At 39.2% G+C, this 27,237-nt stretch overlaps 1 protein-coding gene across 3 annotated transcripts in view; it reads left to right on the top strand.

Moving 5' to 3' along the window:
* Positions 1-26,608, top strand: part of Osbpl3 (oxysterol binding protein like 3) — a 181,294-nt gene extending 154,686 nt beyond the window's left edge. For all 3 annotated transcript variants that reach the window (XM_076835440.2, XM_076835420.2, XM_076835430.2), the window contains 7 exons: positions 6,002-6,065; positions 9,039-9,117; positions 10,166-10,310; positions 14,764-14,908; positions 17,458-17,584; positions 19,164-19,286; positions 22,860-26,608. In XM_076835440.2, coding sequence (XP_076691555.1) covers positions 6,002-6,065; positions 9,039-9,117; positions 10,166-10,310; positions 14,764-14,908; positions 17,458-17,584; positions 19,164-19,286; positions 22,860-22,956 — 780 coding nt within the window. In that variant the 3' untranslated portion in view covers positions 22,957-26,608. The remainder of the gene's footprint in view (positions 1-6,001; positions 6,066-9,038; positions 9,118-10,165; positions 10,311-14,763; positions 14,909-17,457; positions 17,585-19,163; positions 19,287-22,859) is intronic.
* Positions 26,609-27,237: the final 629 nt, after the last annotated feature.

The raw sequence follows: 27,237 nt of genomic DNA, 5'->3' as shown, positions 1-27,237 counted from the left end.
ACTGATCAAAGTTAGTTGCATTGACTTTAAAAATACCATCAGAGGGGAAATTCAAGCTGTTCAAATAAAACTAGTAACAACCAAATAGAAAGCAACAAAGCCATTGCTTTGTGGTTTGCTACACTTCTAAGTCAAATAATCACTTTGTGTTTTGGGTTGTTTTACAAGAAGCTGTGTGTTTATGAGTAATTAACTGGGAACACAGGGGAAGAGAATAGAGTTGGCAAGTGCATTCTCACCCACATCAGCCAGTCTCCTTGACATCATTGCTAGTAGCCCTGTGACTTATAATCCACATCCATCCAGCAGCAAACCCAGGGGCCTCCCTTACAAAGCCAGCCATTCCCACTGCAGTGTGGCACGGTGCTGCCCGCCAGGCCCATGCCTAGGTCATCAGTGACTGCGGCTTTTGCCCCGAATTCACAAGCTGGTCCCATTTCCACACCCAGTTCCTCACGCAGCAGCCAAAGTGAGTGTTCTAAACAGAAGCAAAATCTGTTCTACACCCTCCACCCACTTCTCAAATAACTTGGAATCAAATCCAGAATCCTGGCCATGCCCACCACGCACGCCAAAGCCAGCAGGTCGGTCGCCTTACTTCTTTGCATTCTCCCTCCCTCGCCAGTAGCCATGCTGGCCTTTTTGCTGCTTCCCATTCATTCACACTGTTTTCCAGCCTTTGGCATCTGCAATGTCCTCTGCCTAGGATGTACTTCTCTCAGATATCCTCTTGGTTTGCTTCCTTCAGCCTCAGAGGTTTCTGTTTGTTAGACAGTGCTATCTTGCTCCCCACCCACACCTCTATCCTCACCCCCTGCTTTGTCCTCCCTAATACCTGTCACTACTGACAGATGAGGTGCTTATTTGTCTTGTCTGTCTTTTTCTGCCCTAAAATATAAACTCTATTATGAAGGTGAGGGGTTTTGTTTTTGTTTATCATTTTATTCCCAGAAACTAGGACAGTGCTTGACACCTTAAGTCAGACAGTAAATGATGAATGACATGGGAAGAATGGCCCCTTGGTCCCCTCGCTGGGTGATTGTTTTCACCTGGTGTATGTTCTCTTTTCCATAAGCTGTCCTACACTGTTGTAGGGTGCAGGAACAGGGAGAGCTATGTAGCTCTGTCTCTGGGCAGTTACAGGAGAAAAGTGATATGTTTGATGTTTTTCTAAATCCAAAAAAGAAAAATGTACAAAATAAATATATCTTGTCCTCATCTGCTTCTCCTTTGACCACCTAACTCTTATATAAAATACCTTCAAAGCATAAATAAAAATGATTATAGCAGGGTAAAGAAAAGCCTCATATATGTAAATAAATAATAAGTTATAAGTGTTCTTAGAATTAGAAGAAATACAGTGAAGCTCATAGGAAGAAAGATACACGTCTTTCCAGGTGAAGCATCACACGCTTGTAATCCCAGCTGCTCAGCAGGCTGAGATAGGAGGATCACAAGTTCAAAACCAGCTTCAGCAAAAGTGAGGCATTAAGCAACTCAGTGAGACCCTGTATCTAAATAAAATATAAAAAGGGCTGGGGATGTGGCTCAGTGGTTAAGTGCCCCTGGGTTCAATCTCTGGAAAGAAAGAGAGAGGGAGGGAGGGTGGGAGGGGGGAAGAGAGAGAGAGGGAGAAAGAGAGAAAGAAGTCATTTAAATACTTGCACAGTAAAACAATATACTAATTGAGTCCTTGGGAATCCTTATAAATTAGGAATTGCTTTTCTTTGGAGAGAAGTAATGGAGCAGGAAGCTGGAAGGTCTGCCTCTATTCGTCTTATAGGCTGAGTATCTTCTCTGGGGCTGAATCAGTTCAAACTCAAAAACATCTATTGCCTTTTTTGGGGGGTCCTGAATTAAGAAAAGAATAGAGACCAAACCAAATCCCATATAAACAAAGACAGGTTAGGTTATGTTCACTATTCAGTAGAAAGACTGCCATCACCAAAGATTAAGGGATTAACTCTAAATTATCCCTTCCCATGGGCATTCAAACTATTCAGAGCCTTAGAATCATATTTCCAAATTGGCTGGCATCCCCTGCCCCCTGTGGTGCTGGGAGTCAGAGAGGATGATGAGAGCAGATGTTAGAATCACAGCATTTTGAAGCCAGGAGAGATCCTAAGACCTCATTTACAGAGAGATAAATGAGATTCAGAGAGGTGGGAAAGGTCAGATTCAAAAGATGCTTTCTTTAAATGTTCATGGAAAGGGACTATAATGATGTGCAGTGTCTTTGAGAGGGACAGGAGCTCCACTTTGAGGGGAGACATAGAAAGGCTACTGGGACATAGAGAAAAGAGCCCTGGATTTGGGACTGCATGCTGCCTATGTCACTCATTAATGGTGTAGCATTGAGCAAGTCTTGTCTGACTTTCTATTTATAAAATAAAGTGAATGAAGACACAAGGTCACCATGAGAACCAGGTGGAAATACTCCCATACACTCAAGAAAAATTAAAATCTAGCCTCTGCCTGATCCTGGATAGTGTACAATTCTGTACACATTTTAAATGTGTGGTCTCTTTGTATTGGCCATCAGTGGCGTTAGTCCTGTTTTACAAACAAGGTAACTGAGGCTGAAAGGGATTAAGAAATTTTCCCAAGGGCACACAGACAGCAGATGACATTGTAGAATTAGAACCAGGATTGGTGGGACAACAGAAGGTCTCCTGACTTCCTGACCCTAGTGCAGCCCGTGGTGCATGATTCAGAAACATTTCACAAATAAGTGCTCTTGGAGGAAACGTATTTTAAAAAAAAAGAAGGCATCCTTGTAAATTTCCCCAGAAAGCTTTGTTAACTTCTTAAAAGCAAAATGGTGCACATAAACCATTCTCAAAGACCCGTTTAACCTAAAGGGGAATCAGCAAAATCACTGATACAAGAATGTTGATATTTAGTCATTTGGAAAGCATCTTTTGGGCCCATCTAGGGCCATTCAGCTAAACATTGGTTTATTAATCTGGCATGATAGTTGTTTTTTTTAAATCAAAGTTGTATTTTATCAGATGTATATTTAATAGCATAAGAGTCTCTTCTTTTAAAATTGGAGGATTATAGTTATACCTAATAATCGGGTTCAGTCCAACACAATCCTACGGCATGGAATTCAATATCAGTTCACGTTTCCTGCCTTTTCTGTCCCCTCTTCTCTTCCCTCATTCTCCTTCCTCTACTCTTCTGGTCTTTCTTTCACTCGCCTATTTATTTATTTTTGATTGGTTCTTTCTACTTATGCATAAAGGTGAAATTCCCTGTGGAATATTTCATATGCGCATAGCATGAGTTTTAAAAATTCATTCTGCGCTTCCCCCCTTCTCCTACTCCTCCTCTCTCCCTATCTCCTCCTTCTGCTCTATGACCTTCCCTATGGCCTTATGATACCTGATCCTGCCCTCCTCCTTCCTTTATTTTGCTTGTCCCTTGATTTTCTGACTCTGATAGGTCATCTTTTATAAATCATATGGACAATCTATTTATTCTGTTTTATGGGATTTACTATATTGCAGAATATGTGCCTAGTTTTTATATACTCTATTTTGCTTTGATGTTTATATTTGACTAAATCTATAACAGATGCCAAGTTCTTGAGTAAGGCTATAATGCTCACCTCCCCCATTATTATATTGTTTCTGTGGGATGAATATAATCTACTTTATAATAATCCACTTTAAAATATGTCTACATTTTCGGGAGAGAGGAACATTCCCTAAGTTTCCTCCCACTCCACAGTGGGGCTGGGAAGTGGAGGGGCAGGTAAGGACTGTCTGACCTGGATTTATTTTTATATGATCCCATGGTTTAAAGTTAACTCTGCTGTTTTCATTGAGAGCTCTCTGGGTGAGAGAAAGGAGGAAGGAGATGCAGCATTTTGTAATATGAAAGCACTTCCAAGTGGTTGGATTTAAAAAACATAAACAAAAATCAAAGGCAAATACAGATTTGCTTTTATAGGACTTAACGTTTCTAAGTTTAAAGTGAAAATTGCCCTGGAAAATCCCAAAGGACAGTGAGGGACTGTCATTCTTAGGCATGTGGGAGCTAATAGAAACCAAGTGACCACACACTTGTACCCCCTACGTAAAGAGCAGCTGGAGGTTAAGTTCCCTGAGTCACGTGAAAGATTACACTGTCAGTCTTTATCTGTACTCCTCTCTGGCCCAAGTGGGTTCTGCTGCAACCCCACTGGCCACACATCTGTGATGTACACAACTCAGGGTCACTCCATCCCTGTGTTCTCCACCTGCAGGAGTGGGGAGCGCAGAGCAGGTTTCAAACTCTGTTCCTCTGCACAGTTGGGGTCCAGATCAAGGCAAGTGGCTATGGTTTTGTTATCTGAGGTCCTTTTCCTCTCCTCAAACTTACCTGTCCATTCCAGGCTGGACTCAGTATTCTGAGTGTTTTATGTGTTTGAAAACAGTGTACACCTACTTAAAACTTTTTTTTGGGGGGGGGGGGGAGTAAAAACAATTGAGATAAACCAGACACACTGGTTTCCCTCTATTTCTCCCCTAACTACCAGTGTTTAAGGAAATGTTACTTAATCTTTCTGGTTTCAGTCTCTGTGTTTACAATATGAAGGCTTTGGGCTAAATATTCTAAACTTAAGGTATTACTGCTAAGAACCAGCTAACTCAGAGAAATTTCTGGAAACACTACTACCAGCATGGTTTCACCAAGCGCTGAATGATGGTGACAGAACATGTTCCTTGAGTATTACTAAGATAACAGGAAAATGAAGGGAGAGCCATTTTCTCTTTATCTTCTTAATTAGTGAGTAAAACAAGTAGTGACCCTACATCAAAAGGTAGTCTCTGTTGTAGGGATTGTCTTTTCTGGGACATAATTACTTTTTTTATTCAAGATACTTTTATTTTGACAAAAAAGAAATACATAATTTTTAACAGCTAATGAACCTTTCTATAATTGTTTAGCTCTTTATTACAGAAATTATTCTTTTTGAAAGTTATCTTGGGGGGCTGGGATTGTGGCTCAGCGGTAGAGTGCTCGCCTAGCACAGGCAGGACCCAGCCTGGATCCTCAGCACCACATAAAAATAAAGGCATTGTGTTGTGTTCATTTACACCTAAAAAAATTAAAAAAAAAAAAAATTAAAAAAAAAAAAAAGAAAGTTATCTTGGATCAGTCTTCTTTAGATGATTTGAAAAGAGGCTAAATTTAATGAGGTTAAATCAGCTTTTAAAGCACTTTTCAATGGGCTGGGGATGTGGCTCAAGTGGTAGCGCGCTCGCCTGGCATGCATGCTGCCCGGGTTCGATCCTCAGCACCATGTACAAACAAAGATGCTGTGTCCGCCAAGTACTAAAAAATAAATATTAAAAAATTCTCTCTCTCTCTCCCCCTCTCTCTCACTCTTTAAAATAAATAAATAAATAAATAAATAAAGCACTTTTCAAGAGTTAAATCTGCTGAGCCCAAGGGAGAGTGTTTTTGTGTTGCTTGGAAGTTTCATGTTAAACGCTTTTTCTTTGACATCTTAGTTAAAATATTTGCCAGCACTTTTAGAAAACCTAAAAATACCTGGTAGCCAATGTCAGATCATTTGGCTTATGAATGGGCAGTCCTCAAATGACTGTTTTTATTTTTACACCTTTTAAAATACCTCTCACTTGAATCAAATGTATGAAATATGATATGTCAAGAGCTTTGTAATGTTTTGAACAGCCAATAAAAAAAAAAAAAGGAAAAAAAAAATACCTCTCTATCCTCATCATTTGCCACTGGGACACATTCCCAGGGAAGCTTCTAGAGGTTTCCATTAACAACTTTCTACACCCTGATCAAGCTGAGCAAGTCACAGCTGACTGTATCAGGAGCGCCCTCTTGAGGACAAACTTACTGAAGGAAACTACAGAAGTTTTCTTTCAGTGAAGTCCCTGTACGTTGTGTCATATCACAGATCAAGGAGAAAAGAAGATATTTCCTGATATGCAACATTTTGTTCATTTTTTTGGTTTTTGCCTTCTGTCTCTATTAGGTCAGCCACCATCCACCTATCTCTGCATGTCACGCTGAATCTGGAAATTTTGTTTTCTGGCAAGGTAATGTGCTAATGTATTTGACTTCCATTTTATGTAATGATTATAGATTTATTTGATTCAGGAATTACTATAAATGCTTACTAAGATCAAATAATCCCAAGACTTAGGTCTCTTTAGAGGACCTGCTCCAGTTGACATTCTCACCTCTTACCTCTAAAGAGTAGTTGATATTTGTCAATTGTTTATTGATATTGAGTGATTTATTTTAATTGATATTAGTTTGGTATTTTCAAAAAGATCATTTAGTTTTTCCCTTTAAAAAAAATCCTTCATCTTTGTCAGGTTGACACTATTTATTCCTGTAACTTTTTCTCTATTTTATTCCATGGCTACTTGTCATGCCTCTCTTATTTCAAGAGATACTAAATATGTCCTGCTATTTATCAGAGTATAGATAGCAAGGGAAGTTTGGCTTTCAAAACACTGAAATCTTACTTCTGAAATCACATTTTATATTGATGACTTCTTTTTCATTTTAAGATTGCCATTCCTAAAATTTTGTTCAATTTATATTTTGGATGGGAAAGGGTAGCAAATTGTTGTCAAGAATAAACAAGGTTGTAAATATTTCTGACATGGGTGAATTCATTTTACTAACATCTTCATTTATTAAAAAATAAATTGGTGTCTACCTTAGAAATAAAATATGAGCATTCTGGATTTCCAAACAGTGAGCACATGTCAGTTTTTAAAGCATTTTTCTCTGCTAACACTAATGTCACCTGACTTCCCACAGTGCCTACAAATCTTTGTAAAACTCAAAAAGTGCAAAACAATAGGCTGTGACTCCATTGCCACCCATTCCCCAGCCACCCAGTCCCTCTCTCTGGAGATAATTGATATGATTAGTTTAAAGTACCATGGCTTCCTTTCTCAGTCTTTGTTGTTAAAGTTTAAAATTGAAGCTTGATTTGAAATCTCTCCACCTTTCATCAAAACTCTTTGGAAACAATTCTCCTAAGGTTTCTAATGTCCTAATTGCTAAATCTCATGAATAACTCTTCTTGGCTATTTTGAAGTTGTTTTTTGTTCATTTTTTGCTTGTCCGTTTAGTGGACGGGGTCTTCTCAAGGTAGTCCCTGTGTGCTCCAGGTGGGCCACAGTTTCCTCCTCGACTCTGTTCCTCGTCATCCTTTTCCTGGGCAGTCCTTCCTCCAACCATTTTTCTGGATAATTCCATATATTTTCATAGTTCAATGACTCTTAAATCTTTTTTTAATCCAATCTGACATTTCTCTGCCTTTTAATTGTGTTGTGTAGATCTTTACACTTATTGCAATTATAGATAGAGTTGTATTTAAACTGTCCTCTTTTTGTTTGTTTTCTGTTTGTCACATCTCTTCTTTGTTTCCCTTCCTTTTTTTCTCCCTTCTTTTGTATTAATTGAATACTTCCTGTAACTCTGTATTATTCCCTCTGTTGGCTTATTAGCTATACCTCTTTGGTTAGTTTAGGATTCACATTAAATATTATATATTACAATCTATCATCAAGTAATGTCATTTCACCTATAGAATGAAAAACTTGAATTATACTTTCATTTTCCCTCTTCCAACCTTTGTGTTTTGTGTGTGTGTGTGTAGGGGGTGTGTGTGTACTATTCTTGACGTACATTTTACTTATGTATGTTATAAACCATACATTATTAGTTTCTATTCAATAACCAGTTAGTTATCTTTTTATCGTTTAGGTCACAAATTTATATATATATAATTCACATACAGTTCACTCATATAAAGTGCACAATTCAGTGGGTTTTATTCTACTCATATTTGTGTGGTCATTAGCACAGTTAAGCTTAGAACATTTTCATCATTCCCAAAAGAAACATTTTTAACAAATACCGCCCCTTCCAATTTCCCTCAACATCCCCCAGCCTTAGGCAACTGCTCATTTACTTTCTGTTTATATAAATTTGCTTATTGGGGGCATTGAATATAAATAGATTCATATACTATGCAGCTAGCCACTCCTGGTCTCAGCCTTACCTCTCAGCTGGACCCCAGCCCAGGCTCAGACTGGCTTCCCTGCTTCCTCTAATCGTGTGTCCTGGATTGGTACCACCATTCATGCAAGTTAGAAGAATCTGATATCATTCATAAATTCTCCCTTTCTTTCTTGATTTCTATATAATTTTCCACTAAGCCTGTCTATTTCTCTTCCTTTAATATTTATGGGACTACTGCATCCCCACGGCTATTGATGATTCACTTCATTCCTGTTTATGCCCTGGGCGATTACAGTAGCCTCTTGTTGACTTGTTTTTAATCTCTTCTACCCTTTTTCCATTCTCCACATTGCTTCTATTTGTCTTTGCAAGGTCTGGATCCAATCACATGGGTTTGGGGTTTATTTTCCCTCAGTGCACACAAACCAGACTTCTCAGCCATACTTATGGAGTTCACTGGGTTTTTGTTTTGTTTTATTTTGTTTTCCTCCCTCCATCTAAATCTCTACTCTTCTCTCTAGACAACCTCGGACCTATAGGACAAAACCACATTCTACTCTTTTACACCTCTGTCTGCTTGAAAAGCTATTTCTTCTGCCTTAAGCTGCTTTTTCTCTGCCTGGTGAACTCCTAAACATTCTACCAAGCTTCATTTAAATGGCCCCTTCTGATGAACCTCTTCTGATGCTCTCTCCAGACATTTTGGTCATTCCTTCCTCTCTAGTTCCATTCAGTTATAACACACTCAGTGAGTACTTGGGCCTCTCTGTGTGCTCATAAGTTGTTTCCACTTCTATCTACCTTCCATGTTATTAACACTTCCAAAGGAAGGATTTTGTCTTACAGTTTTAGTTTCCCTGATTGTCTTATGATTTTGTAGGTACCCAGTTGGTACTTACTGACCTATTTTCCTATATAATAACTGATGATTGTACTATATGGTTTTGTTCATTTATCTAACCTGAGAACTCTTTGATCTACCTTACTGTATTATTAAGTATGTATTATTTGGTATTTCATTTCAGATGTGAGATGGAAAAACAAATTCTGGGGTAAATCCATGGAAATTGTTCCTATTGGCACAACCCATGTGACTCTGCCAGCGTAAGTTGTTCTTTTGTGTTTAGGAACTTTACAGAATTTAGGGCCAAGAACCCACTTTAGGGATAGGATGCCTGCCAACTCTATAGCAATGAGAGTATGATTTTTCTTTTAATCTGTTTGACAATGAGTTCAGATATTTCTCATTTGGGCAATCTCATTTTTTTCTTTCCCTCAAGAAGAAATGTCTCTTGCAGAACAAGTTTCTCTGAATAGATGCTTTTTAAAAATTCACTTCTACCCTCTAACAAGGTTAAGAATGGTAGTTTTCTTTAACATTGTTGTCTTGCCTCACTGTCAAAAATTACTTTTTAGAAAGACATGGTCTTGAAAAAATTAAAAAGACATAGTCTCAATCTTGCAGAGATTATTGATACTTATTTATAAAGCAAAATGAGTATGATCAGGGGTTATGGAACCAGGCTGCATCAATTCCCATGCCCTCTCTGCCACTTGCTCATGGTGGTCCTCCGGCAGGCTGCTGCCTTCCTTTATCATCAGCAGCTCCCTCACTTGCAACATGGGACAACAAACCACCTTCTTCAAAGGGCAGTTGTGAAGATTCAACAGATAATATATGTAAAGCGCTTAAAATAGTACTTGGCACATAGCAAGTGCCACCCAAGTGTGTTTTTCTTATTACTGTCTCTTCATAGTTATTGTTTAATTCCTTAAGTAAAATCACAGTATTCTCTCATTGTATAAGATATAAATAATATATGAGTAGCAAATTGTGTAAGACTCCTGTACCTTCCTCCTGCCTTCTTCCCTGTCCTGGATCTTAGCTGCTCCTTCATCAGAGGAGGGAGCAGGAGACTCCAGGAAACCACAGCTTCTAGCAAAGTCCCTGGTGGCTTCCAGAGTGCTGTATGGCAGGAGGTCCTCCTTGAAGAGCAGACACTAAGAGTGCCCGCTTGGCACAGTCGGTGTGAGGTCCCCGAGTGAAGGGATGAGTGACACTCTGCCAGACTTAGTCTGTAATGCAGCCAGTGTTTGTATCTGCTGCTGGCTCCTCTGGGAACCATTACTACTTCTCTTCCCTCCTTTCTAGTTTTGGAGATCATTTTGAGTGGAACAAAGTGACCTCTTGCATCCACAACATCTTAAGTGGACAGAGGTGGATTGAGCACTACGGAGAGATTGTCATCAAGAATCTGAATGACGATTCCTGCCACTGCAAAGTGAATTTCATAAAGGTAATTCAGGGGTGGGGGGCTCTCTGAACATTGACCCTGGAAGGGCTGTGGCAGAGCTGGTGGCTCAGGACAAAGGGCATCTGGGGCATTTGTCACCTTCACCTCTGCCAACACACAATCAGAGCCAGGGGCTGTCCAACCCCAGCCCCACCTTTGTTTGTCACCTGGACAAGGGCCAAGGCCCGTCCTATCTTCTTTCCTTCCACCCTTACTCTCCTGAAATCTGTCCTCAGCACAAAGCCAGAGAATGCCTTTTAAAATACGTCATCACGCCCCAACATGGGTGCACCTTGAAGACTTTATCCTACATGAAATAAGCCAGACACAAAAGGACACATGCTGCAGGTTCCAGTCACTTGAGGTTCCCTCAAGGAGTCAAATCGGGGAGACAGAAAGCAGAGTGGTGGCCGCCAGGGGCTGGTGCATGGAGGAATAGGGAGTTATTTAATGGGGATGAAACGTTCTGGAAATAGTGGTGACAGCTACACCACATTGCAAGTGTGTCATACCACTGATCCATACACTTGGAAATGGCTACATGGGAAGTTTTGTGTTTGTATGTTTACCATAAGAAAAGTCATGCCATATCAGTCCTTTGAGCAAAATCCTCCAGCAATTTCCATCTGCATCCTTACCATGGCCCACGGGGTGCTGCACAGTCTGCACTCCCTACCCTCAGCCCTGTGCACACTCACTTGCACACTTGCATGCACGACACACACACTCATATATACACACCACCCTCATCTCTTTCCAACCTCAGCTCCTACCAATCGCGTCCTTCCTCTCCATCCTTGGACCACTCTGCCCTCTCTCCCTCCTCACTTCCTTCTTCCTGGGCTGCTCCACCCAGACCCTGATATCACCACCCGACCTGCCTGTCACTCTCTTTCTCAACCCATTTTCTTCACAGTTTTTGTTACCATCTGAAATTGCTCTTGCTTTGTTTTCCTACCCTTCATACCCTTCTCACCATCCCTCACTCTACAAGAGAAGAAAAACTGGGTCCATCTTATCATCTCTGCTGCCTGGAACTGGTGGGTGCCTGGCACATAGCAGAGGCCCATCATACTCAGAGAATAAGTGGAAAGATTGGTCAGATTTTTTTTAAAGACGTATAGAATAGTCTTTTTATCTTTCAACTGCTTTGATTTGAGGTTTCCCTCCACATTCTCTCCCTCCTTGAATCCTTCTTGCCCTTGAAAATCTTTTGCACTTAAAATGGCTTTAAAGTATTATCCTCCTCAATGAATATTTGCATTTAACTAAGATCAAAATCATGAGCTGAGTGATGAGGTTCCAGTTGTGGAATTTCACACAATACCTCTCTGCTCTACCTGTAACCCGTAGGGGACACTTATGATAGATTGATTGGAGTCTTTATGATATCCTGTAAGTCAAATTGGGTTATAGAAAGACATAAAGCTGGTAATGACCTTATATTTGGGGAGAAATAAAAAGGACCCTATCTTGAAAGCTTCATCTAAGCTCTCTGCAAAAAGAATCAAAAGGCAACCTGGAGCAGGAGTTTATTACCTCTTGTCCATGCAAGATCTGGATCGTCCAATTCTGAATATTTTCCCCAACTCAACTCCAACATCTACCATCCACCTTGTTCTCATCCACTTTGGTAGTTACGAGAAATGAACACTGGACATGCCCCCGGTGCTGAAAGAGAACCTGTCAGCAGATGCTGATTACCTATGGAGTATGGCTGGGCCCCTCTGTGGCCTCCCATTGAATTGGCAGCATTGGATTTGTTGGCAAATATCTCTAGGAGAAAATTTGACCTCTGCTTCATAATTAACTTAAGAACTTAAGGACAGTCATTCCCTGCCCCCCGCGCCACCTCCATTTTTGTGTGACTGGACAACTCAGTTTTAAAGTTTGGATTTGCCTCTGAGATACTGTTACACCCTGCCCTTCCTTCCCATTTTTACCACAGCCTGGGAATGGAGAAACTGAACCACCAGAATATGGCCTGAAAATGCCACTCAACTTTATTGGTTTCCAAATGTGGATTCTGTTTTCAGCTGAAAATAGTGCTGGGATTTTTGATTTATGGAGAAATGCCTTCTGTTCTTTCATGGAGATTTTAAAGGGCAGCCAGGTAGTTGGGAAGAATCGAAAAAAATCAACTCTAGGGAGTTGGAGCTCCCTCTTCTGGCTGGAGTGTGGTACTGTACAAAACCCACAAGACGGAACTGAGCTGGAATGAATGGAGCGCGAGGCTGCATCAGTCACTGAAGGCAACCAACACACACACACACAGAGAAAACGTGGGTTGTGCACGGTTCCTGTGATCTGAACGAGCAGTGCTAATTTTAGGGAAAAATAATAAACTGCAAATGTAAGCAACATCAGCCTTGATTGGTTTGCAAATAACTGCTTCCTTTAAGGAAAAAAATATGAGTTACAAATTTATTTCTTCTAAATTGTAGTATTCAGATGCATAGTGCCCTAGTAGTGAGTCACAAAGATAGCCATGGAACAGCTGCTCCATAGGAGGGGGCTTGTGAACCAAGAATAGAATTGAGCCTTTCATTCCTACATTGCATGTAGGGAAGGTAGGGGGAAATGTATCTTGCACAAATGTTAGTAATCCAATTACAAACCAAATAGAAATTTAACCACTGATTTTTACTAAATAACTAAAGTTATTATTTAAAAAAAATATTTTTTAGTTATACATGGATGCAATATCTTTATTTTGTTTATTCATTTTTATGTGGTGCTGAGGATCAAACCCAGTGCCTCACATGTGCGAGGCAAGCACTCTGCCCCTGAACCACAACCTGAGCCCCTAAAGTTATTATTTTTTAAAGAAAAAAAAGCCTGAACCCAGGCATAAATGCAGGCATGTAGACCAATGGAAACAGAATAGAGAACCCAAAGTAAATCCACACATTTATAATTAACTGAATTTTTGACAGATACCAAGAATACACAATGAGAAAGAACTCTTTCTTAAATGAACAGTGTTGGGAAAACTGGATATCCACATGCAAAAAGAATGAAATCAGACCTTTCACTTACCTCATATAAAAAAAACTCAAAATGGATTAAATACATAAATATAAGATCCCAAACTGTAAACTGCTTAGATAAAGCTTAGTGTCACCTTTGTGACAAGGGTCTGAGCAATGATTTTTTTTTTTTTAACTAGGACCCAAAAGCACAAGCAACAAGAGAAAAAAATAATAAATAAACAGATGGGTTTTAACAAACTAAAAAGCTTCTGCACATCAAAGGAAACATCAGTAGAGTGAAGAGTCAACCCATGGAATAGGGGAAAATATTAGCAATCTGTGTATCTGATAAGGTGTTGATATGCAAAATATATAAGGAGCTGAATAGTAAGAAAATAAATAATCTAATTTAAAGATGGGTAAAGAGGCTAGGGATATACTTGTCTAGAATGTACAAAGTCATGGGTTAAATCCTCAGCACAAGAAAAACAAACAAACAAACAACAACAACAACAAAAAAAAACAGACAAAGGACCTTTCTCCAGATAAGCTACACAAATTGCCAACAGATACATGAAAAATGCTCAATATCACTAATCATCAATAAAATGCAAATCATATCTCACTATGAGATATCACCTCATTCCTCTTAGAATGGCTATTATCAAAAAGATGAAAGTGTTGGCAAGGATGTAGAGGAAGGGGAACACTTGTACACCCTTGGTCGGAATGTAAGCCAGTACAGTCAACAGGGAACACAGGATTGAGGTTCCTCAGAAAATTAAAACTGGAACTCCCATATGATCCAGTAGTCCAAATACTGAGGAAATATCCAAAGGAAATGAAGTCTTTATATCCAAAAGACATCTGCACCCCCATGTTCATTGCTGCATTACTCATAAGAACCAAGATACAGAATCAGTCTGTGTCCATCAACAGATGAATGGATAAAGAAAATGTGCTATGTACAAGCAATGGAATATTATTACAAAGAAAATCCTATCATATGCCACAGCATGGATGCACCCAGCAGACATGGAAGTAAAGGAAAAAGTTGAACTCAAAGAATCGAAGTGGAGTGGTGGTTACCAGGGGTTGTGGATGAAGCATGAGGGAAATGTCAGAGGACACAAAATTTCAGTTAAACTGGAGGAATAAGTTCAAGAGATCTATTGTACAAGTGGTAGCTAGTGATGGTGTACCATGTACTTGAGAGTAGTTCACATGTTCTCACTAAAATAAATATGGGAGGCAAAATACGTTAATTACCTTGATTTAGCCATTCCACATTGTATACGTATTTCAAAATACTGTGCTGTACATTTTGATGTCAGACAAAACAAACAACCCCAGACCTGGCAAGCCATATGCAATATTCGGTCTAGAATCCCTCTTAGCGTTCATCCTCTTGCTTTGCTTTTTCTTAATACCTGTAATAAGCGGACACCAAAGTACTACACAGACAACTCTCATTTGCATTCTAGGCAAAATACTGGAGTACTAATGCCCACGAGATCGAAGGCACGGTATTTGACAGGAGTGGGAAAGCGGTGCACAGGCTCTTTGGGAAATGGCACGAGAGCATCTACTGCGGGGGCTCCTCCTCATCCACGTGCCTCTGGCGAGCAAGTGAGTTTCAGGGCCCATTGACCCCAGGCACACAGTAGGCAGGTGGCCGGGGCAAGAGGAACCACTGTCCCACAGGAATCAGTTCCATTCAGTGTCTCGAGTATCTACCTGCTTTGAATCCGGTTAGAGGTATTTGCTCTTCTTTCATTCACCTAACCATTCCCCCAGGTCCTTACCACAGCACCGCAGATGCTGCCAGGTCCTGGGTTCTCAGCCCCAGAGTAGGCCACTGCCAGTCAATGGGCAGTCGTGTGGCCCACACACGTGACTGTGCTGGGCACTACCAAGGAAGGTCAGTGAAGTGCAAAAAGTCATCCTAGACTAAGGACCAAGAGGAAAGTGTTACTGGAAAAAGTGACTTGGGGACTCTGCAAGAGTGAGGATCCTGGTTTGACCTAACCCGTGAGCCGTGCTGACCTCCCCTGTGATTCCAGAAGGTCGTGGGCCCTTGAAGCAGCTGCCTTCCTCAACATGTCCCACAATGTTTAATCACCTTCATATCTGAAAAATAGGTTGTTTCCAAGTAGGGGCATGTTGTAAAAGCTCTTAGGATGCTTTGAGCTGATAAAAACCAAAAAGAAAACTACTCATTAGCGACTTAAACCATGAGGCTATGTGCCATTGCTTACCAGTGAGAGAGGGTGGTGGCCCTGGCTGTTACATGGGCAGTCTTACCTGGGACCAGAGACATAGATCAATGAATGGAAGCACATCCTGCCTCTCTCAGTGTGCCATGGTGTTTCTTCTTGTGGATTTTAAAAGATTGTCACGACTCAATATCTCATCACCATGTGCCTGTGCACCAAGCGGGGAGGAAGGGGAGGACGAAGAGCTTGGTTCTCCAGTGCTTCCCTTTCCTCAGGAATGCAGTATTTCCTAGGATCCCCCAGAAAATATGTCTTTAGATCAAGTCAGCAGGAAAGGGGCCCAGACTTGTTCTTGAAACTATGGTGGGCAGGAGAGATTCAGATGGACGTGGGTTCATCCCTTGGGGAGGGTACAATGCCACCTGAACAGAATCAGTGTTCCTCTGGCAAGCGAGATAAATGAACATAAAGTAGGCAACCACAGTGAATGCCTCTTTCAACAGGTGGCGGCCACTCCTTTCACCATGGCAGAGGTCACAGTGTGGCTGGAATGACTTGTCCCTGTGGTTAGCTTTAGAGGCATGCATGAGATTTTGCAAGTGAGATAGTCTCTCTCTTTTGCATGAAGTACCTAAGATGAGAACTATCAACCTCTCTGGATGTTAAAGTAGAGTCTTGACAAAGTAACACTATTGAAGCTGTCATTGTGATTCCTAACTTCATGTTTCCTCATTGGCTATGAGCATGTCCATCTTAAAGAAGAACCACAGACTGGGTTTATGGCTCATTGATAGAGCACTTGCTTTGCATGGGTGAGGAACTAGGTTCAATCCTGCACCACATAAAAATAAAGAAAGATATTATGTCCATCTACAGCTAAAAAAAAATACTAAGAAGAAGAAGAACCACTATCTTAGCTCTCTGGTGCCTGGGGGCTGGGGTGGAAGACACAATAGGAAGCTTTGCTATTATTTTCATGCTTAGGATACACATAGAATTGGACTAGTTACAAAGAGGACTTTCTGAAGCTTCAAAAAGTGAATCTTCAGAAAAGTTCATGGAAAGCATTTTTATTTATACATATGAATACCGAGAGTTAATATGATAAGGGTTTTATTAGTCTACATTTGGCTTACCTGATATAGAAACTTGGGTGTGTTTAGCTTGGTTTTTAGCTGGAATTCAAGTTGGTAATACTCTTAATGGTTTTTAAAGTTAAACATGTAAGATTTTAAAGGACAAGAGTTGGTAAAAAGAAAGGCAGTAATGGAAGAAGACTATGTACTATGGTTTACTGACTACGTACTATGGTTCAACACTGTTCCAGGTACTGGGCAGTTTCTCAGGAGAGTCTGATATCACTCAAAGAAAAAATGGATTCTCCCCAGGCATGGTGGTGCACACCTGTAATCCCAGGGGCTCAGGGGGCTGACACAGGAGGATCATGAGTTCAAAGCCAGCCTTAGAATGTCGAGGTGCCAAGCAACTCAGTGAGACCCTGTCTCTAAATAAAGTACAAAATAGGGCTGGGGATATGGCTCAGTGGCAGAGTGCCCCTGGGTTCAATCCCTGGTACCAAAAAAGAAAAGAAAAAACAATGAATTCTTGAGAGGGAAGCTCTAACTGGTCAGGGAAAATAGACCAGAGTCCTTTTAACCATGTTTATTTTCATAGCAAATTATTTTAAAACAAACTGTATGGCAACTTCACAGCATTGTTTCAGTTCACTGTAGGACCGAACAGAGTTCTTACCCCTGTAGATAGAATATTAACAGAGAAGAAAATTTGTAGAGAAATATGCAGCACCTATTTGTTAGTCAGAATATTGTAATCAAAATGGATTGGTTGAGAGCTAAGAGAGAACAATTGTAGCTGGGCTGAGATGGAAAAGGTAAAGGAATTAAATTGTGATCTAAATGAACTACAAGTTAGGAGTGAATGAATGATTTATTTATTTTTTAGATCCCATGCCAAAAGGATATGAGCAATATTATGGCTTCACACAGTTTGCATTGGAGTTAAATGAAATGGATTCATTGTCAAAGTCTTTATTGCCCCCGACTGACACTCGGTTTAGACCAGATCAAAGGTAAGGATTTTTTTTCAGATCTTTTTCTCTGGAGATGTAAAATTTTTTAAAAATTCTACAAAAAGTACAACTTTCAGGCCACCAAAGGAGACTGAGCAAGGTAGATAATGTCATAGAGTCAGGGATGGGAGGCTAAACAATTGTGTCATGGAAGAGATGGAGACCAGCTTCGATCTATGTGTGGCATAGCCTTAATTTATCAGTATTTCCATTTCTATGGAAATATAAAAAGAAAATCTTGATTTGAAAAGTTTCACTGATATAATAATTAAGAACTTCTTGTCTATTTGAGGGGTCAGGAGAACCATTTTGAGAACTAAGTTATGATACTAGGTCTGCTGTTAACAAGCCGTATGATATAAGATAAATCTCTTGATCCTTCTCAGCCTCAGATTCCTACTCTGTGAAATGGAATAATAATCTTGCCCTTCAGCCATTCTAATTAAGTTTCAAAATCCAGAAGCCAAAAGAAATATTACCTCATTTGACATGATTTAAAAAAAGGAAAGAAACTTTTTTGTGACCAAATTAAAAAAAAACATATAATCAAGGCTGAAAGATAGGTGACTGATAGAAATATGTGTTTACATCTCATACTGTGAAGAATAGCAACACTATAGAAAGAAACAGGCATAGGAAAATGGACAGTGTACAAAATACACAATGCAGATTTTTCTTAAACATATGAAAAGAAGATCAGCCTCCATCATGATATGAAAATGCTAATTTTAAAACCACCTGGACATATCATTTCTTATCAGATTGGTAAAAATTCTAAAATCTGATATACTCTGAGTAGAGAAAAGGTTGCTCATAGCATGCAGATGGGAATGTGAATTGCTATAATCCCTATAAAGGTCAGGTTGATAACATATAAATTACAGACTCACCCTTTAACCCAGCAGTTCCACTTCTAAAAATTTTTCCTCCAGATATGTTTTCCCGGGTGTAAAATGACAGATGCACAAAGTCATTCATTGCAGCATTAATTGTAAATTTTAAAATGAGGAACTAAAATGTCTACCAACAGGGAATTGTTTGAATAAATTAACTTAGAGCCATGCAATTGAATATTGCACTGCTATTAAAAATGAAGAGGTCTAAGTACTACCATAAAACGATCACCAAGATACATCGTTAAGTAAAAAGGAAAGCAAAAGAAAAATTCAAGGTTATAGATCATACTGCAGTATGCTACCATTTGTGTTTTTAAGAGGGAGGGAGGGATAAGAACATACATTTATGTTTGCATAAGTATGCATAAAGAATCTCTGGAAAGATCCCCCAAGACACTAATAATAGAGGATTGCCTGTGGGAAGGTTGGGGAGACATAGTGGAATTGGAGACGAAAGAGACTGAGCCCCAAATTCCCTTTTATAGGTACAAGATTTTGATCCATGTAAAGATCACCAATTCACAAAATAACCCTCTCTACCTCAAGATAAGGGCTGGGAGAGGAGTCTTAGAAGTAGGAGAGGATTCTGAGTATCTAGTCTTGAACACGTGGAAGTTTAGTAGTAATGATTGTTATGTTTTCTTGGAAATACAATCCTTCACATTTTTCCCTCGATGCCTCAGATTTCTAGAAGAAGGGAACATAGAAGAAGCTGAAATACAAAAGCAGAGGATTGAACAGCTACAGAGAGAAAGGCGGAAGGTCTTAGAAGAAAATAACGTGGAACACCAGCCTCGGTTTTTCAGGTTTGTGCCTAGATCCGACGTGGGTTGGGAGGTCCGGCTACGTTTCCTGCTGCTGGGCTGGAGAAAGAGAGCAAGAGTTTCCCCTCCCCAGACAACAGCTTCTGGAGGATTTTTCTTCTCCAGAATGGCAAAACCCTTCTCTGTGCCAGGGCCTGACTTCTGTGACATTCCTCATCACTGTCCTTGGGTGGGACTGGCACCTTCCTTTGTGCAACCTTGGCTCTTTCCCAGCACCTTTGCAGGGCCTCACCCGGTGAGTGGAGTATTTCAGTAGATGCTGTGGAAGAAGCAAGAACAATAGTCAGAGCTGGTTCCAATACCAGGCTAGCTTATGAAATTCATAGCTAAGGTTGGTCACCCACATAGATGTATTTTATACAATGATAGAGATAATGCATGATTGCCCCACTGGCTACCAAAGGGGAATTCCAAGTGATTTCACTCTTGAATGGAAGAAATTCCAATACTTGGGCTTGGATTTGGAATACTTTTAAAATAACTAGCTAAGAAAGTCTTATTTAAAACAGATATTTTATTTATTTATTTTGGTACTGGAGATGGAACCCAGGGGCATTTGAGCACTGAGCCACATCCCCAGACCTTTTTATTTTTTATTTTGAGACAGGGTCTTCCTAAGTTGCTTAGGACCTCGCTAAGTTGATGAGGCTGGGCTTGAACTTGCAATCCTTCTGGCTCAGACTCCCAAATCACTGGGAAAACAGGTGTGGGCCACCCCAACCAGCCTAGCCTTAATTTTTTAAAAGAGGTATGAAAGATTGTAGGTCTTCACTGTCCCCATCCCCTTTTAAATTTTAACTGAGAAGAAACAAAGGCCCAGGAAATGTAGGTGATTTGATACAGGACCCAGTGGAACATCCCATTTGGGGACCTGGCTCTCCTGACAATGTGGCTGGAGCTCTATATGGTTTAAGGTGGGGTTTTTGTTGTTTGTTTTTGTTCTTGTTTTGTTTTATTCAAAGTTAATAGGCAAAAGTATACCCAGCTCCTGCTCTCCTCCCACTACATTCTGCTCTCAGGACCCAAACTAGTGTTGCATTGTTGTGTGGAGGTATTTTATTTGTTTGCTTGCTTTTAATGGACAAATAAAATAACTTTTAGAAGGATTTAGCTACTAATCTCTCAGCAGCATTAAAATATATATCCCAAAACATCAAAACAGCAACAGATAATGTCTCCATCTCCACAATATAATGCACTTTTTCCTTAAGCTAATGTTCTTTCCTCCTACTCAGGATATTAGCAATTTAAGATCACACCACTAGAGTTTTATCCTGAAATATTCACAACTTCATTTAAGCATTTTCGAGAGATGCCTTAAATTCCTTATTGAAAAAAAAAAAAAAGCAGCATATAGAAAAATGGATAAGTTAACAGTTTAATCAATTGATTTACTGACAAGTTAATGAGATATACACGTACCCTTAGCTATATTGGTTCTTTTATTTTTTTTCCTTCTTAAATCATCTAGTCTCATCTTTTTTTTTAAGAGAGAAAGAGAGAATTTTTTAATATTTATTTTTTAGTTCTCAGCGGACACATCATCTTTGTTTGTATGTGGTGCTGAGGATCGAACCCGGGCCGCACGTATGCCAGGCGAGCGCGCTACCGCTTGAGCCACATCCCCAGCCCTAGTCTCATCTTTTTTTAAAAAAGGAAAATCTATATTTACAGAGACAGTCATTAGAGTGTATTTTAGGATCATTTAAAATTGTGAGTAGCCATACGGTCTCGGAGACTAGTTAAGGAGATTCATCAAGTGCACCTGATATAAAAGCATTAAGAATGGCCTCACCAAGTCTGTGGAGCTCTGTGGGAAACCACTGAACATTCAAAGGCAAAGTGTGGATGTAAGGCCAGCGCTGTCTTTACCATCCTCTAAAAATGACGTCTGGGATAGAAAAGGATTGGAAACCACCACAGTCAGGCAGCCGACTCTCATTTTCCTTTTGGCTGTTTATATAATTACTTGTAAAAACTGTTTATAAAAGGATTATTATTACAGTGTAGTACTGGATGGGGAAGATTTTTTCAGTAGGAGAGTTGTTCATCTATCGCAGTCCTCCTTGAAACTGTTCAAACTAGAAACCTGGCAAAGGGCTTTTGGAGAGGAACATGAGGGCTTGGGTGTTACTGTCGGCATCTGTCAAAGAATAGTGAAAATATCACTGGAAATTCCAAGTGGAAACTGCAGCTCAGGCCAAATCAGGTCTCTTGGTTCCACAGTGAACTATCTGATACACAGACTGGCTCATTTGAAACGTGTCCCTCTATTGGGATAGGGAAGCAAGTGTGATAAAAATCTATGTTCCTGAGAATGTGGGGGAACTGTGCTCCACTTTTGCTCCTAAACACATGATGATATCAGTGAAAACTATAAATACACATGCTCTTTGACCCAGCAATGCTACTTACAGGAATTTTTTAATGAAACTATACTTGTACTTGTGTAAAATAACATATACTTTATTTATAATGGTGAGAGTTTGAAAACAACCCAACTGCTCACCATTAGGGCATCACTTAGAAAAGTGTGGAACATCTTAAAACTTTTTAAAAGAAAAATTAGGAATCCCTTATGGCTGGAGTCACCAAATTTTCCTATAAAGAGCAAATAATAAATATTCCTGGCTTTGCATGGGCCATAAGGTCTCAGTAGCAATTACTCAACCCAGCTTTCACATAAAAGCAACCACAGATGATATTGAACAAATGCACATGACTGTGTCACAGTAAAACATTATTTCAAAGACAATCGGGGCTAGGAATGTAGCTCAGTGGTAGGATCCTTGTCTGGCATGCATGAGGCCCTAAAAATATGTATCTAGGTGGAAGGCTGTATTTGATCCTTGGACTGCAGTTTGCTGAGAAATGATCTCTAATATATATTATGTCAAATACTCCAGGTGCTGACTACTGTCTAGTACTACCATTATGTAAAACCTGGAGAGGGTGGAGTGTGTATATGTGTGTGCATGGAATATTTCTGACAGAATGAACCTGATAACATCACTGCATCCAGTAGAAGAATTGGGAGGCTGGGAGGTAGGATGAGAAAGAGAACTTTGAAAAGCTATGTTTTCTTTCGTGTCTTTTGAATTCCAATCTATGTAGTATATTAACTATTCAAAAAAATAGTAAACCAAGACCATTCTCTGCAGACTCTTGTGGCTTCCAATCCTTTCTAGTTTTATTTTGTTTCAATGTTAACTTATCATCCTACGGTCCTCCTCGTGGATGTGTAGAGATTACACAGGTCATCCCCAGGGTGGTGGCTGTCATTCCGGTCATGTTTTATATACCACACATCCTCCCTCCACCTGTCCTTCTCTCAGAAGCACCACTTTTCACAGCCTCAAAGTTTCAGAAGTTAAGGTCAGAAATTACAAAATGGTTTCCAGGCTCCCAGGCTCCCCACAGTTCCAGTCCTGGACTGTCAGGGAGGTCAAATGCATGTGACAATGATTGTTGGGAGAAGGGGATGGAGAAGAGGGAGAGAGAGAAAATATGAGAATGCTTTCTAGAGTCTGCAAGAAACTCTTTCCTCTTCCACAGGAAATCCAGTGACGACTCTTGGGTGAGCAACGGCACCTATTTGGAACTTAGAAAAGATCTTGGTTTTTCCAAACTGGACCATCCTGTCTTGTGGTAAAAAAAAAAAAAAGGAAAGAAAATGAAAGATTTATGAGGGTACTTCTCCTGTATTTGCTCCTAGAAGCAGCACAAACTGTCTATCTATTTAAAAGATATTATCTAGAATGATCACTTGTGCTTAGCTTAGCATTTTAAATATTTAAGTACATATTTTCTTCTGTGAGTTTCTTTACAATTTCAAATGTTACCATGATTGTTTATATGAATACAGAACACCTCAATATTTCCTTTTATATATAAACTATTTAATAAAAATGAAAGAATTGAATGTTAATGTGTGGGTTTAAAAAAAAAGAAGCTTTAACACTACTTTTCCAAAGGTTAGGGAAAATTCAAATTAAATTTATGCCTTATAAAATTATATTGGAGAAAAATAAATCAAACTCTCCCAGGTGCATTAAGAAATAAGAACACCCAGGGTTACTCACCCATGTGTAAGCTACCCAAGTTTAATTTGGTAGCTAAGATATCTTTTTGCCTCAGACAGCTCTTGAATTGCTCAGATGAGCAATTCTGCTGGTGCTGGACTCTGAAGAATATTTTCATTTGCATTTCAGTGGTTAAGAGGATGGTATAATATTAGTGGAATGTATGTTTTTACATAAGATGGATCTGGCACCTTCTTGAAGGGGAAGTATTTGAGTTTGTCCTTCCCTTTAGTTTTATTGCCTTATATACAGAATTATACCCTCTTGCTCAGAGAAATCGTCCTTAATTCGAGAAATCCCCATTAATTTAAAGTCCTAATGACATCCCAGAGAGGTAGCAGGAATTTTTTCCTTAGTGAGAAAGCTCAGTCCTTAATGAATTAAAAAGTGATCTCCTGCTTTCCATCTGACTCCTTTGTGGCCTCCTGTTTGACCACAGGTCTATGGAGTATGGAATGTCCCTGTTTAGTAAAAAACATACAGTACAATGCACACCTGAGTTTGACTTTCTAAAAGTTTAGCGAGATAATGATTGTTTTAAATAACTCAACATATTTTTCTTAAATACTATCTGGTATTTTCTACCTCTTAATAAGCATTGTATTTTAGATCTTGTATAGCAAGTTTGACCATCTGCCTTATAGATAAATGTAGAAAGTCGATGTTCTCCTTTTGTTTTATCTTCCAAGAAAGCTTTAAGTGTCTTACCCCTTTCCCAACTTTCTTCTCATTTGTATCATTCTGTGAGTTCTATAGCAGTCTTGGATAATAGATTGTATCTTCTGATTCCTTGAAGTGTGTTATTTCAAATTACAATAATATAATTTGTGCAGTGGTTGAATTGTGTTGTCAGAACAATTCTAACTTCTGTGCAGTTTACATTAAAACCAAAGTCTAATTGTGAAGCCTTTTACTCAGATGATCATAACAATCCTATGAAATGTGTCAAATGTCATGATATGCTAAAGAGATTTCTCCAGAAAACATCTTTGGATATATAAAGAATTTCAGAACATGTAGAATGATTGGAATGAAAAGTAAAATAAATAACAGGAAAAGTATGCATGATTTTCTAATGTCACATCAAATAACCAATTGGACAGCATCGCCTTTTCAAAATGGAGAGTTATATAAAATGGATCAGTAGCCTTTTGGAGTCTGCAAGTGACTGGCATTTTAAAACAACTCATTAAATATTGGATTCATTTATTCCATTTTATGGAGATGTTAAAATGAACACAGTGGGAATATCATTTCCATTTCTAAACAGCTGAATGACACCATCCAATTCTTTGGTATGTCCTTTGTTCTTTTTCTTTTCAAGTATTTATCCAAATTCTGCTCACAGACAGGAGGAAACAGGCTGTAGATTTAAGGGTCCTCAGGGGAAAAACAAATCTAGTTTTCACAATGTGAGGATAAATGTAGAATTTTAGTAACACTGGCTGTTAAATAGGCCTGCTCCACAGGCTGAATCAAAAACAAAACAAAACAAAAAAACTCAACAAACACAGAATGTACAGCCTGAATGAATGTAGCTTTGTCACGCAGTATTTGGAAATTTTTTAATTGTTCCAATATTGTTATTTCAAATGATTGTATGCTTTATTTTGGAATCACAAGGACAAGTGAACCAAACATCACCTCTGTAGTCATCTTATTTGAATTGGGAGTAGGATGAACAAAATATGGTACTGATCAATATGCAAATTTTAAAATCTACTAGTCTGTAGCAGGATCTTTATAAAAGACTTTCCTGAGATTTAAACAGCTTGTGATGCATCCTCATATTCAAATCTTAAAACCTCCTTGGGAGGGGAGGGTGGCATCTTTTTTCTTCTGTTCTTTCTCTCAGAAGCACCTTTCCACCAAATTTGTATGTCTAGGACTCTTACATTTTTAAGATAAATAAACAGAAACATGGCACTGTTTGGGAAGAACTGAGGTAGAATTAATGTCCTGGACTCTGAATCTCTCAATTAAATAATGCCCACCTGTACCATTTGAGGTACGTTTTAACCTCAATTTTATTTATAAAATCTCACCACCTCGAATTTATGGTAAATTACACACATATTCTTGGAAATGGGACCTTGCGCAAGCAACCATCCTGCGCCTCACTGTTCCTATTGTCACTATTGACTCCCCCAAACTACAGGAAATCTATTTAAGAACCAGCATTTCCAATGTAGTGGGGAAGCAGATCCATTCCTATTTGGGTCCCAGAGCACCCTAAAGTTGCTATTTCCAAGAATCAAAGGTAATACAAAAGCCTCGGTTGCAGCTCCCAGCAGCTAAGTGGGTTCTGGAACTAACTGAACAGGTGGGAGTTTGCTTTAGGACATCTGTGCAGTTACCTACCCAACAACCTTTCCCGTCTTCATGGGTTTCCTTGGAGACTCCAGGAGAGAAAAATACAAACTGATTTTTTTTTTTTTAATGTTGACTTCATTTGGGCTACTGCTTTTCTCATATAATGCTTTTAATTGCTTCCAATAAATCACTTACCTGGGCCTCAAGCACATTTCTTCATCTGCAGTTTCCAGATTGATGAGTGACCTTGTTCTATGGGTTAAACCTAAAAGAAAAATAATAAAGTGTTCACCAAGCACTTGGCCCCTCATTCAGGCCTACCGTATATCCTACAAGTTACATTATGGCCTCTAGCTGTTGTAGAATTCCTCAGACCTTTTAGTCTTGAGTAGGAGCAATAAGAAGTTGTTCATATGATCTTAGGAATACATTAGTTGCATTAGTTACAATGTTTTGGCATAATTTATTTGAATGTCTTTAATTTTTATATTAACATCAGCATAAATCTATTTTTGCTAGTAGATGACAGCTATTTTCCTTCTGCATTGTATTAATCAGATAATGTCACTCAGTGTTAGTCTTTCTGTGTAGGAAATCTGCATCATCTAAGCATCTGCAAATTGTGACAGTCTAAAATGAAAACCAGTTGTGGAGACTTGATTTTGGGGGAATGCACTGATCAGAAATGGCTTATTTATTTTCTTAATGATGATTTTTATCTTCCACTGTTACCCTCAAAGGACAATTTTTTTAACATGGATATTTGTAAATCTTCCATTTAACCATTTGTAAAATTATGTTCTGTCTAAATACCACCCTCCTATTCCCCTGACTCCCCAAAAAGCTCAATAAATTTGTTTACCCTCCTCATGTAGCTAGTTGACCGAATAAATAACATGAAAAAAATACCACCTTTGTCTCTGTTTTTCTGGGTTATAAGCATTTGTGGTTGATGGAAAGAGACAGAGCAAGACCCTGGCCTAGGCTTTTTCCAGAAGAAACACACCAGCTTACCCAAAGCAAAGGGGTTAGAGATCAGAACATCCTGGGACACAAACTCAGAAACCACAGAATTTCCAGAGTCTTGGTCCTAACATTTCTCATAATATCACAAAAATAGATCTTGAGACACCTGGAGCCCTAGGCAGGTCACCTTCAGTGCCAAAGAACCCCATCTGTTTACCTTACTGTGCCATGGAAATATTGTTTTCTGTGTGTGTCCTAAATGAAACAGGAAAATGCTGACTACTTAACACCAGTTTAGTGGCCTTTACCAACGACTAATTCATCTTATTCCAATCCCAAAATTGTGTTCTTTGCAATGTAGGAATAACCTTAGCTCCCTTACTAAAGTTCCACTGGATTCTGTTATTTGTGTGCCAGATTGCAGAGTAACACACATAAGTCACATCTCTGCATCCCTAATATCTAAAGGGGCATCAAATGCAATCCATAAATCTCAAATGGAGAGAGAGAGAGAGAGGAGAGAGAGAGCAAGCTATAAAATATGTTTTGTGAACTGAAGTTAGTGAAATTTG

The sequence above is a fragment of the Callospermophilus lateralis genome, chromosome 1 (assembly GCF_048772815.1).
Source record: "Callospermophilus lateralis isolate mCalLat2 chromosome 1, mCalLat2.hap1, whole genome shotgun sequence".
Lineage (NCBI taxonomy): Eukaryota > Metazoa > Chordata > Mammalia > Rodentia > Sciuridae > Callospermophilus > Callospermophilus lateralis.
Note: the sequence above shows the minus strand (reverse complement) of the source record. Positions and strands in the feature narration are given on the sequence as shown.